Source organism: Palaemon carinicauda, unplaced genomic scaffold, assembly GCF_036898095.1.
Source record: "Palaemon carinicauda isolate YSFRI2023 unplaced genomic scaffold, ASM3689809v2 scaffold229, whole genome shotgun sequence".
NCBI classification, from domain to species: Eukaryota; Metazoa; Arthropoda; class Malacostraca; order Decapoda; family Palaemonidae; genus Palaemon; species Palaemon carinicauda.
This window is the reverse complement of record NW_027169909.1, coordinates 141,068-155,123: the sequence shown is the minus strand read 5'-3', so window position 1 is coordinate 155,123 and position 14,056 is coordinate 141,068. Positions and strand designations below refer to the sequence as shown.

The 14,056-nt window shown below is 37.6% G+C and overlaps 1 protein-coding gene across 9 annotated transcripts in view; it reads left to right on the top strand.

The window, feature by feature from the left end:
* LOC137636096 (uncharacterized) overlaps positions 1 to 12,204 on the top strand; it is a 59,102-nt gene extending 46,898 nt beyond the window's left edge. For 2 of the 9 annotated variants that reach the window (XR_011042924.1, XR_011042926.1), the window contains 4 exons: positions 6,246 to 6,371; positions 6,999 to 7,158; positions 7,647 to 7,981; positions 9,330 to 12,204. Coding sequence is in view for 2 of the 9 variants with exons in the window: in XM_068368515.1 (XP_068224616.1) it covers positions 6,291 to 6,371; positions 6,999 to 7,158; positions 7,647 to 7,653 (248 nt within the window). In the remaining 7 variants the exon portion in view is untranslated. Of the gene's footprint in view, positions 1 to 6,245; positions 6,372 to 6,998; positions 7,159 to 7,646; positions 7,982 to 9,329 lie in introns of those variants that run through there. The other 7 variants (XR_011042922.1, XR_011042921.1, XR_011042923.1 and 4 more) reach the window with 6 other exon arrangements.
* The last annotated feature ends 1,852 nt before the right edge of the window (positions 12,205 to 14,056 follow it).

The window sequence follows — 14,056 nt, the reverse complement described above, 5'->3', positions numbered from 1 at the left end:
ATAGCAGGGGTATATAATTCGAGAGAGAGAGAGAGAGAGAGAGAGAGAGAGAGAGAGAGAGAGAGGAGAGAGAGAGATCTACGCATCTGTCAAGGATGACGTCATCATTTAAAGACCGCTATTTTCATTGTTTGTAAAAATTATTGACTATTTGTTCTTTCTACAACCTTAGGTAACATTGGCCTTGCTATAATGTTCCCGGAGGGCGTTGTGGAAACACAATGTACATACGAACTTCAAGTAAACAAACGCATACATTATAACTTTTATACATCTTTGGCATCTTTGGCTTCTGTTTTCTTGTTCTCCACTTACTTTTTGTTCTTTCTATCACCTTATGTAACATTGGCATTGCTTATAAAATTCCAGAGGACGTTGTGAAAGCACAATCAACATACAAACTTCAAGTAAATAAAACACATGCATTATAATTTCTACATGTCTTTGGAGACTTTTGTGATGTGTTCGTAGGTGGTAGTTTTCATTCACCTAACCCTCTACCAATGTCTTTCATTTCTGCCAGAGGTACGAGATTTCGAAACATGAGAGAGAGAGAGAGAGAGAGAGTTGAACATTGTTATTATAGTATTTGTATAAATGGTAGTTTTAAATAATTCGAGAGAGAGAGAGAAGAGAGAGAGAGGAGAGAGAGAGAGAGAGAGAGAGAGAGAAGATAAAGTATTTGTATAAATGGCAGTGGTAAATAATTCGAGAGAGGGAGAGAGAGAGAGAGAGAGAGAGAAACTGCCGCACCTGTCTAACTCAGTCAAGCAGACGACGCCATAAGGTGACGTCATCATTTAAAGACCGCTATTTTCATTGTTTGGGAAAATTATTGACTATTTGTTCTTTCTACAACCTTAGGTAACATTGGCCTTGCTATAATGTTCCCGAAGGCATTGTGGAAACACAATGTACATACGAACTTCAAGTAAACATAGGCATCGATTATAACTTCTATACATCTTTGGCAACTTTGGCTTCTGTTATTGTAGTATACTTCGTTCATCTACACTCTACAAATGACTTCCATTTCTGCCAGACGTACGATAGAACGAAATATAAGTGAAAAATCGCTATATATATGCAAAATTACACACAAAGACGATTTTGTCAAACTAAGTTATGCAGACGACACAGTAGGGATGACGTCATCATTTAAAAACCTCTATATCTTCGTTATTTGTAAAAATAATGGGTGAAACTTCTGGAGAGCATGTACGATATGTTTCTCTATACAGAGAGACAATAAAACGATTTTTGAATTTTTCAAGTTGGTATGCCAAAATACCAACCCGGACGGTCCCCTTAAAATTGTCTTATAATAATTCTCTCTCTCTTGTTGCAAGGACCATGGACTAGCTGGTATTGCTAAAACCGGTGGTACACCAGGTGTTGGATCCTTCACTGTGTCTGCAGCATACCCACTCGAGTATCTGTCTCCCCGGATGAATTTTCAGTCGGTTTGGACGGGAACTTCCTTCCCCCCCAAGGATGAGTCCTCCTGTATAACACTTAATGGTTTGTATAATATTTCTCTTGCAATCGTTGTTTTATTAATTTAAACTTGCTTTTATCAACAAAGATTCTCTTTAACTCTCATAGCTTTACCTTTGAAATGAAAAAAAGAATTATAGATGAAAATGATACCATTTAGAAAAAAAGATCCAGCATTTCATTTGATCTCGAAATGCCAAAATAGCCTGGCCTTATGAAGGATGTCGCTATCTCAAAAAGGATGTCGCTACCCTCGAAAAGGACGTCGGTAAACCACTTTGGCGCCAAATAGCTGTCTCCAAACAGCTAAAGCCAAAAGGCGGCTCCAAAGAAGTCCCATTCCGTAGTATATGATCCCAGGTTCGAGACCTTCTCCATCCCATTGTCCTGCAGTGACTAGAAACTGCGGCTGTTGTTGTTGTAGATTTATACAGGTATTAACATTTCTTGTTTTAAGGATTGTTTGGTTTAATATCCTTGTCTGAAAGTCCAGGTACTGATAAAGTAACGGGTAAGTTTTTTCTGTTGGACTATCGTCAGTAGGATTAATAAATGGCTTGGGTTATACATCCTGCCATACTGCTTTCAAGTTACACATCAGAGCTCCATTCTTTATCTTTAAAAGAGGTATCTTCCACATTCTTCCTAAACGAGGGATGGTGAAATCTATACAAACCCATTAATCATCATACAGGTAAAGTATTAAAAACTGACATCTCCCATTTAAAGGTTTTTTCATTTGGCAGATACATATATCTGTGTACAAGACAGGTTCTATCAGTCTTTTCATCCCTACGAAAGAGAAATAGGAGCTTCCTGGAATCACTGTTTTGCTCCCATATGGGACCCAAGGGGGTTGGATACTTCCAAGGAAGAAAACCAACCAGTTCAGTTCTAGGGGGACTACCAACCCACTAAGCAGTGAGTCTCCCTATTAACAGAAATTATTCATAGCTATATAAACCCGACTATAACCTAACTTCCCTCCCAGTCCTGGACCGAAAGGTCATAAGTAAAGCTTTCAGACTGGGGAGAGGGCCTGGCTTCTTACCCCGCACCCTATCAATAGTTTAAGTACTCGTTAAAAACCATTCTCACAACAGTCTCTATCGTGGGCTGAAACTCTACAAGGGGAAGTATGGAGAAAATTTACACATTCTCATTAATCATATAATGCTACTACATTCCTGTAGGCCCCTGCTGCTTCCTCCGGTGCCTTGGATGACTGCGAAGGTAGCAGCAGTAGGGGAATCAGTGTTATGAAGCTTCATCTGTGGTGGATAACGGGGGGAGGGTGGGCTGCGGCACCCCTAGCAGTACCAGCCGAACTCTGTTGAGTCCCTTGTCAGGCTGGGAGGAACGTAGAGAGGAGAGGTCCCCTTTTCTGTTTCATTTGTTTGATGTCGGCTACCCCCCAAAATTGGGGGAAGTGCCTTAGTATATGTATGTATGTACATTCAATCATTTAGTCCTATAGGACTGAAATCCGTTGTTCCCAAACTTTTTCAGGGTGGTGTCCCCCTGGTTTCCAGATGAACTCCTAGAGAACCCTTCCCCCCTTGATATACTTTGAACCACGCAACAGAGCAATGCATTCGCTTATAATTCTAATGACTTTATTATTCATAAACCGACATGTTTTGACATAAGACTATGCAAAAACAAAGGAAAAAGTGAACTGGTTATTTCTTAAATGCTCTTATTGCGACTCTATCGCGGCCCAGAGACAGCCTTTGCCTCACTGCTCACAATGTCAATCTACTGCCCACTTTGTGAAAAACCAATTTAGATTCTCATAAGGCTTTTCCACTATTACACAGTATTGAAGAAGTTTATTCCAGCTTTGGAATGATATTCCTAATCAGGTAGTTGAATTGATGGAACTTTTAAAAGTTCAAACTTGCAGTGTTTCTATGTTGAACAGGCTGACTTAAGTTTCTTTCTATAGTTTATATAAGAAAGATTATTTTAATGCAGTTCCTGTTTTTAATACAGTATATTTTATTTCAATTGTTTATTACTTTTTTCTAGTTGATTTATCTCCTTATTTCTTTTCCTTACTGGGGTATTTTTCCATGTTTGAACCCTTGGGCTTATGGCATCTTGCTTTTCCAACTAGGGTTGTATCAGGGTCTTCCACTGTCTTGGGTTAAGAGTTCTCTTGCTTGAGGGTACACTCTGGCACACTATTCTATCTTATTTCAATTCCACTTGTTAAAGTTTTTGTAGTATATATAGGAAACATTTATTCTAATGTTACTGTTCTTAAAATATTTTATTTTTCCTTGTTTCCTTTCCTCACTGGGCTATTTTCCCAGTTAGAGGTCCCTGGCTTATAGCATCTTGCTTTTCCAACTAGGGTTGTAGCTTAGCTAGTAATAATAATAATAATAATCCCTAAGGGAGGCCTAGCCTGAAATCTCTATGCCCAGGTAGTTAGGATATTGAACAGGAGTCATGACTGACTTTCTTCAGGACCAAAGTACATTGACATATCCTGGGTCAGTAAAGCAGTCAGATTGGTCATGCAGGGATTTCCACTCCCCTTAGGATAAGTCTCCTTTAACGGGCATGTTTTTTCTATGTGGTTTCTCTTCCACTTTTTTTATGAAGTTGTTATAGTTTATATAAGGTAGATCTAATTTAATGTTAGTTATCTTGAAACTTTATTTTGATTATTACTTCTCTTGGAGTTTATTTCCTTTTTCCTTTCTGTACTGGGCTATTTTTTCCCTGTTGGAGCCCTTGGGCTTATAGCATCATGCTTTTCCAACTAGGGTTATAGCTTGGCTAGTAATAATAATAACTTTTCATTCTTTTGGCATTATATATAGCATAAACTTATGTGGAAACTTCAATGATTTTTATACATACATCTACCAAGGCACTTCCCCAATTTTGGGGGGGTAGCCGACATCAACAAATGAAACAAAACAAAAAGGGGACCTCTACTCTCTACGTTCCTCCCAGCCTTATGTATTTATTCCACTCTTTAACCCTTTTACCCCCAAAGGACGTACTGGTACGTTTCACAAAAGCCATCCCTTTACCCCACGTGGACGTACTGGTACGTTTCACAAAAGCCATCCTTTACCCCCATGGACGTACTGGTACGTTTCACAAAAGCCATCCCTTACCCCCCATGGACGTACTGGTACGTTTCACAAAAGCCATCCCTATACCCCCAAAGGACGTACTGGTACGTTTCACAAAAGCCATCCCTTTTACCCCCCATGGACGTACTGGTACGTCCTTGCAAAAAAATGCTCTAAAACTTTTTTTTCCTATTTTTGATAACTTTTTGAAAAATTCAGGCATTTTCCAAGAGAATGAGACCAACCTGACCTCTCTAAGACAAAAATTAAGCCTGTTAGAGCAATTTAAAAAAGTATACTGCAAAATGTGATGGGATAAAAATAACCTTTGGGGGTGAAGGGTTGGAAATTTCCAAATAGCCCGGGGGTAAAAGGGTTAAGTCCTAGGTCAAAGGTCAAAGTGAAGGTAGTGCTACCTATCAGGTGGGCAGGTGACCTGACAGCCGGGCGCGTTTACCTCATTGAATGCTTAACGGCCATTTCCAGCTATGCCAAAGTCATGCTCTTATTAAAGGTCTCCGGTTTGTATGGTTAAAATATTTCCTATGAAACTTTACTATTTTTCTAGTTTTGTATCTGGAAATTTTAGGCCTGTAAGTCAGGTTAGCAGCAGTAGTGGAGTCCGCATTATGAAGCTTCATCTGTGGGTGGAAATGTGGGAGGTTGGGGCTGTGGCACCCTAGCAGTACAGCTGAACTCTGTTGAGTCCCTGATTAGGCTGAAGGAACATAGAGAGTTGAGGTCCCCTTTTTGTTTTGTTTCATTGTTGGTGTTGGCTACCCCCCCAAAATTGGGGGAAGTGCCTTGGTATATGGATGGATGGATGTAAGTCAGGTTAAGCCTACCTTAAGCCAAAATTTAACAAAATTCAACTTGCAAACAATTTGACTTTCAAACAGTTTCTTAAACCAATTAGATTTTTAAGTTGAGGACCTGTAATTCCTTTTATTTGTTGCATTGTTTAATTAACCTTAGTTTGCAGTCATTATGCATTTGTTGACCTGATATGGTATGTGTTAGTAGTGGGATGTTAAAGTAACTCCCTTTATATTTGGTATTTATAAGATGTCTTAAAGTTAAACTCTCGTAGCCTTACCTTTGGAATGGAAAACTAACTAACACTCTCTCTCTCTCTCTCTCTCTCTCTCTCTCTCTCTCTCTCTCTCTCTCTCTCTCTCTCTCTCTCACCTTTGGAACACACACTCTCTCTCTCTCTCACCTTTGGAACACACACTCTCTCTCTCACCTTTGGAACACACACACTCTCTCTCTCTCTCTCTCTTACTTTGGAACACACACTCTCTCTCTCTCTCTCTCTTACTTTGGAACACACACTCTCTCTCTCTCTCACCTTTGGAACACACTCTCTCTCTCTCTCTCTCACCTTTGGAACACACACTCTCTCTCTCTCTCTCTCTCTCTCTCTCTCTCTCTCTCTCTCTCTCTCTCTCTCTCTCTCTCTCTCTCTCTCTCTCTCTCTCACCTTTGGAACACACACTCACTCTCTCTCTCTCACCTTTGGAACTCTCTCTCTCTCACCTTTGGAACTCTCTCTCTCTCTCTCTCTCTCTCTCTCTCTCTCTCTCTCTCTCTCTCTCCTCTCTCTCTCTCTCTCTCTCCTCTCTCTCTCCTCTCTCTCTCTCTCTCTCTCAGCAATGATTGCCCAGGCCATTATCCTGTGAGGATGACACGGTGCAGGATCCCTCAAGGTATCACAAAACAGAGGCTGTCCCGGGACAGATGCCAGCCAGTTGGTTTTTGTCCTCCACCCACCAAGAGGTGAGCCTTCACAATAAAGATCTCCAGCTTTGTATTGCTAGAAATAATTCAAATTACTTCCAATTTTGTCATTTGAGCTATAAATGTACACTCCCTTTAGCCTCCTCTATCTTATCCCTTTAACCCCCAGGCTATTTGGAAATTTCCAACCCTTAACCCCCAAGGGGTTATTTTTTTCCCAGCACATTTTGCAGTATATTTTTTTTAAATTGCTCTAACAGCCTTAATTTTTGTCATAGAGAGGTCAGGTTGGTCTCATTCTCTTGGAAAATGCCTGAATTTTTTCAAAAAATTATCAAAAACATGAAAAAAAAAAATTTTTATAGCATTTTTTTGCAAGGACGTACCGGTACGTCCATGGGGGTAAAGGGATGTCTTATGTGAAACGTACCAGTACGTCCCTTTGGGGGTAAAAGGGTTAACAGCAGAGCTGTATGGTATCCTGACTGTTCTTGAAAAAAGTAGCATTAATGAGATGAAAATTTTACCATTTTTAGTGATGGAAGTAGTGTGTTGCAGGCATTGACAGTTTTTAAATCCTATGAACCCTTTAATTTTAAACTTTTTAGAGTGGCTGTATATTTGTCCTTCTGCAGGCAAGGAAGTTTAAGTTTTACTGGGTTCCAGGTCATGTGGGTGTGTCCGGAAATGAAGAAGTGGACGAATTAGCAGAAGAGGCATCAGAAAAACTACTTCCTAGAAGATATCTACTTCATTTACCAGCTCCTGTATCCCACAGAAAGAAGCGGTTTTACATACGTCATGGAAAAAAATTGTTCTTGTACAGGTATATTTTATTTTAGTCAGTTGTTGAATCAGAACTTCAAAAGTTCAAAGTTGGAGCAAATGCCTTTTTGTTGACCAGGCGGACATGAGTCTTTTTATAGTTTATATATGACATATTTGTTTTTGACGTTAATAGTTTATATATGACATATCTCTTTTGACATTACTTTTTCTAGAATGATTTATTGTTAATTTGTTCTCTTCAGTTATTTATTTCCTTATTTCCTTTCCTCACTGGGCTATTTTTCCCTATTGGAGCCCCTGGGCTTATAGCATCTTGCTTTTCCAATTGGGGTTGTAGCTTGGATAGTAATAATAATAATGATAATAATAATAGAAAGGCTAGAGAATGAATTCTAGGTAATTCTGATATAAGATTATTTTTTCAGTGCCTGAATTTTTCATTATGTTTTCAGCTGGTCTTGACTGATATTTTGTTCGTGTAACTTTCCTGAACCCAACACTATAGGTTGAATTTTATATTTTCAGATGTTAAATATCCATCCATATACCAAAGGCACTTCCCCCAATTTTGGGGGGTAGCCGACATCAACAAGAAACAAAACAAAAAAGGGGACCTCTACTCTCTACGTTCCTCCAGCCTAACCAGGGACTCAGCCGAGTTCAGCTGGTACTGCTAGGGTGCCACAGCCCAAAGCAATGGCTTTGACACTGCTCCCTGATAAATGCCATGAGAAATTAAGAAGCCAACGGGAACTGGTTCGCTGTTGTGATGTCATTCTTCGTGTAGCAGGACTTCAGTTTGAGGCCCCACCGATGTGTTTTAGCAGCCTGCTCTCCATATTTTGACTCAATTTTCAAAGGTACAGGAGTCTCTCTCTCTCTCTCTCTCTCTCTCTCTCTCTCTCTCTCTCTCTCTCTCTCTCTCTCTCTCTCTCTCATGTTATAGTTGCATGTAAATTATTTTCATTAACAAATGGTTATCCAACATTCAGTGCATTTATTGCTTAAAAATATCCACCCAAAGTTTTCCTAACTCTAACTTGTATTTTATAACCATGACCTGCATACTATCTTTTATTGACAGGAAATTAGAGCATGCTTGTTAGCTATTATATTTATGAAGTATTTTGATTTTCATAATCGTAGAGTATTCTATAGCACAGTAGTAAGACCAGTGTTAATGTATGGATTGGAAATGTGGGCTCTTAAGACTCTAAAAGATGAAAATAGTAAAGCTTGAGAGAGAGATGAAAATGCTGAGGTGGACTATGGAAATATCACTGATTGATAGATTGTGAAATGATGAAGTAAAAATGGCAGGTGTTGTGAAGATCACAGAGGTGATCAATGTGTCCCAACTGAGAAGTAGATACGTGTTTAGGATGGATGGTGAGGAGTGAGGAGGCCTTAGGAGGAACCTTTTAGGGGGAGGAGATCGAGCGGGAGGTAGAAAATTAGACGGCGAGAGGTAAGGTTGAGGGTGATATGGAAAGAAAAGGTTTGGTGGAAAAGGATGCCTTCGGTAGAAGGCATTGGAGAGGGCGTAGAACCAACCCCTTAATATAGGGACAGTAGTGGGAAAGAAGATAAGTATCCAGAGTAGAAGTGTGTATCCAGGAAGGAGATACTGCTGTACTAGAAGATATTTCAATCCAGTGATTTCTTAAGGCTACCGAATGCAGGTTGCAGTACAATCCTCTCTTGCATCTTTGAACTTTGATGTTTTTGTGCCCAGCTGTTCCCCTTTTTTAGCTGTTTATTCCTATGGTGTCCACCTTACGTTCAAGTAAATTCTTGATAGCCTAGAGATGTGATTGCTTGGTTTTTCGAAGACTGTGTCGAGGAAGTCATTTCCATTTCATATTGTTTAAAATCTGATATCACCAAAATTTTATATGGTACCTTTTAAGGTAATTTATGTGAGCCTTAAAATTAGACATCTTTGTACCCAGCTGTTTGCTTTTTTAACTTGATATTTCTCTGGCGTCCACCTTTCCTTAACGAAAAATATCTCTATAGCATAAAGATATGATTGTTTGGTCTTTTGAAGACTTATGTCAAGGAAGTTAGGTTAGGTTAGGTTTACCATTCATGATGTGTAAGTTCTTCAATATCACCAGAACTTTTTTATCGTAGCTTTTCTGTGATAGTTCATGTGTACATCAACTTTATAATACAGTGATCTAATTATCTTCTCATATCTTTCAGGTATGCTTGCTCCCCTGTTTCGTATTTTGAAGGGGCCACGTTCCAGTAGTCGACATTCTCCTGTGGAGCAGCTGCACTTACTAGTTCGGCCTCATCCCTCGGCCTTGGACATAATCTAAACGTTTATGATATAAATAAAAGCTTGGTGTTATCTTTATAACCTTTGCAGTGAAGGATTTTGTTGTTTTTACATTTTTACTGCCAAAATCATGAAACTTAGTGGTTTTTATTATCTATTTTGACTCTGTTAGAGTGAAACAATTGTGGTTTTTGTCTATTTTGACTTATGAGATTTGGTTCTGGTATACAGTATATGTTTGCTTTGATCTGAAAAAATTTTCAGGTTGAGGAATATGTAGACAGTAATTTCAAACATTATGTAACTAGTCTTCTAAATCATTGGGAAAAGACTAATGAATTGGAGGTATGGGGCCAGAACCATTATAGGTTTATTCATGAATTATATCTTGGGTCAATGTTGAAAGCTGTGAATTGAGTTACTCTGTAGAGGAGTAATATATTTCAATAGGATTGCCCCTGTAGAGGAGTTGAAATAGGATTGCCTTTAGATATGAGTAATATCCTGTATTAGAATTGTCTTAAGTGGAGTAAATAGATTTTTTTTTTGTATTGAATATTTCTGCTAAAATCCCATTTTAGATTTTTTTAATTTGTGAAATGGAGACTAGATTCCAAACCTTTATGTTAAATTTAACTGGTGTGACAGGAGTTAAGTTGAAGGAAGTCAAAAATTCTTTGATTATTGATAACTTAGATGTTTAGTAAAGTTTTGTCCAATGTTCTGTCAAACTAAAGAGAAAATTATTAATCATTTTGTCTGTTGGTAATAGATTCGGTCTCTGACAAGCCATTGAACTCTTCTCTTTGTTTTCCGGGCATTCTTTCACCTGAATACTTCTACAAATTTAACATTATCATTGTTAACTTTTATAGACGCATTCGTTCTCAACTGTTTTGATCATTTATGACATTTCCATGCAGCCTTACAGTACTTACGGAAATGCCATGTCTTGGACGGTGGGGGTCAGTTATCTCCACCTTTCCCTCTCCCTGACTCTAGCCATTTGTATCACTTCATTTGTTTGTATAATTACCCTCAAAGACCACCACAATACTTTCCATGTACTTTATTCTCTGCTTTCCCTTCTATCCTCCCAGTGAGACATTATGCTCAATTTTCTCTTCTTATGAATAGCCCAAGAAAACTGTTTTGTCTCTCTTATTTCCTTTGCCATTGCTCTCTGCACTCCAAAACTTGCCATTATGTTTTCATTTGTTACTTTGTCCATCCAAGGCATTCTGAGCATACTCCTGTAAAATATCATTTCTGCTGTATTTACCTTGTTTCTCAACTCATTATTGTCCAGCTTTCCGACCCATCCGTAAGGGTGGACCACACATATGTTCTTAAAGCCCTAATTCTTGTTTGTACACCAACTCTATTATATGTCGGCATATTTTTTATATTTTGAAATGCATTTTTGTCTATCAGGATTATCTATTTCTCGGTTATTTTCTACCATCTTGAGTCACCATACTACCCAGGTAAACAAAGTTGTTTGATTGTTACTTTTTGGCAGTGTCAGCAATGATCACTGTCATATTGTTATTTATATTTACTCCTCCAATACTAATACTGTATCTATAGTGTTTCTCGAGGTATTTTCCCCATATATTGCAAATAGGTTTGGAGACAAAACACATCCCTGGTGCATTCCTCTCTCTATTTCTATCATTGCAAATAGGTCTTGGGACAAAACACATCCCTGGTGCATTCCTCTCTCTATTTCTATCATTGCAAATAGGTCTTGGGACAAAACGCATCCCTGGTGCACTCCTCTCTCTATTTCTGTCCTCATTGCAAATAGGTCTGGGGACCATACACATCCCTGGTGCATTCCTCTCTCTATTTCTATCATTGCAAATAGGTCTTGGGACAAAACACATCCCTGGTGCACTCCTCTCTCTATTTCTATCATTGCAAATAGGTCTGGGACAAAACACATTCCTGGTGCACTCTTCTCTTTATTTCTATCCATGATATCAGATTGTTATTGATGTTGACTCCAGTATGTTGGAAAGTGTCTCTTTTTCCATCTAGGTTTAATCTTAGCAAGATTAGTTTTACGTGTGTTCCTCACTGTTCTATTTTGTTCACTTTTGGCCTTCATTTCCATTTTCTACTGTACTGTGATTGTTTGGAACTTGTAACTTATTAAAATGGGTCTTGTTACTTTTACGGGTTCATTTCTCGCCCTTCATCAGACACTAAAGTCTGTTCAGGCGGGCCTTGGTGTATGAAAATAATTTCTTTCCAGTTAATATTCTGCTCTGTATCTTATCAGTTATTTCGCTAGCATTTGTATTCAGGCTTAGTAGTTTTCAGGTCACTATTATAACACTTTCTAAAAAGATAAATCTTCAGGTTTTTCTTGAAAGCTGCCACATTTTTTCTATTCTTGACGTCAAGTGGAAGGTCAACTTTGTTCAAGAATTTATTTTTTATCTTGGGTCAACATATTCATCTGTAATTTCTGTTATCGGGCCTTCCTGTCACATTGTTTATGAATATCTTTTATAATCATGTTTTCAAACTTTTTCATTAGCTATAATTCTTCACTATAGTTAAAAGCATTTCTACATTGGCTACAAATTTTTGTGGAGTTACGCTTGATATGATAGTCGTCCACTGTCTTATTTTTGTCCTGTAATTCATACCCGAATTCCTTTTATGTCTTTTGTCCCCAATTTCCTGGGCCTTCTTACAGGTCTGCTTATAGTTATTTCCATATCTACTGGTTTTCTACAAATTTTTAGACATTCCTGGAATACTGTATCGTCTTGATTTAATCTTTTACTGAAGTGGATGTTGCAGACTTTATTTAAATTGCTAACTTTTTTTCTTTTTTTAGCTCTTGCTTGAAGGGCCACTCAGGCACAGTATTCTATATTATTTCTCTTCGTTTTATTTTTCATAATATATATATGAAATATCCATTATGTTAGTTTTTAAAAATACTTTATTTAACTATTCATTACTTGTAGTTTGTTTATTTCCTTGTTTTCTTAACTTTCTGTGCTATATTTCCCTGTTGGAACCCTTGGGCTTATAGCGTATTGCTTTTCCCACTAGGGTTGTAGCTTATCTAGTAATAATTATGGACTCTTTATCCTGTGTTTAATCCAATTTTCAAGTCTACTTTAAGAATTTCTTTTTCTTGGGTCGACATATTCATTGGGAATATATTTAACCGATTCTTCCTTCCATGTTCTATATATGAATATCTTGTTCAATACACTTCAAACTTTGACGCTAGACAACTCTTCACTACATATATAAACGTTTCTATGTTGACTATAACTTAGGGGTTTCTATGTTGACTATAACTTAGGGGTTTCTATGTTGACTATAACGTAGGGGTTTCTATGTTGACTATAACTTAGGGGTTTCTATGTTGACTATAACTTAGGGGTTTCGATGTTGACTATAACTTAGGGGTTTCTATGTTGACTATAACTTAGGGGTTTCGATGTTGACTATAACTTAGGGGTTTCTATGTTGACTATAACTTAGGGGTTTCTATGTTGACTATAACTTAGGGGTTTCTATGTTGACTATAACGTAGGGGTTTCTATGTTGACTATAACTTAGGGGTTTCTATGTTGACTATAACTTAGGGGTTTCGATGTTGACTATAACTTAGGGGTTTCTATGTTGACTATAACTTAGGGGTTTCTATGTTGACTTGATTTGATGGCTGTCCCCTGTCTTCTTTCTGTCTTGTAATTCATACCTGAATTCCTGGTGTAATTCAAACCTGAATTCCTTGTGTAATTCAAACCTGAATTCCTTGTGTACAGTAATTCAAACCTGAATTCCTGGTGTAATTCAAACCTGAATTCCTTGTGTAATTCAAACCTGAATTCCTTGTGTACAGTAATTCAAACCTGAATTCCTGGTGTAATTCAAACCTGAATTCCTTGTGTACAGTAATTCAAACCTGAATTCCTTGTGTAATTCAAACCTGAATTCCTTGTGTAATTCAAACCTGAATTCCTTGTATGTTCCCCCCCCCCCCCTTTATATTGTACAATTCTGCTCCCTGTTATTCCCTTATCTACTGGTTTTATACAAATTTTTAGAATTTTTCTGGAATACTCCGTTAGTCTTGATTTTATCTTTCACCAAATTAGATGTCGTAGACCTTTTTTAAATTGATGACTTTTCTCTTTTAGCTCAGACCTTTTTTAAATTGATGACTTTTCTCTTAGCTCAGACCTTTTTTAAACTGATGACTTTTCTCTTTTAGCTCAGACCTTTTTTAAATTGATGACTTTTCTCTTTTAGCTCAGACCTTTTTTAAATTGATGACTTTTCTCTTTTAGCTCAGACCTTTTTTAAACTGATGACTTTTCTCTTTTAGCTCAGACCTTTTTTAAATGGATGACTTTTCTCTTTTAGCTCAGACCTTTTTTAAATTGATGACTTTTCTCTTTTAGCTCAGACCTTTTTTAAATTGATGACTTTTCTCTTTTAGCTCAGACCTTTTTTAAATTGATGACTTTTCTCTTTTAGCTCAGACCTTTTTTAAACTGATGACTTTTCTCTTTTAGCTCAGACCTTTTTTAAATGGATGACTTTTCTCTTTTAGCTCAGACCTTTTTTAAATTGATGACTTTTCTCTTTTAGCTCAGACCTTTTTTAA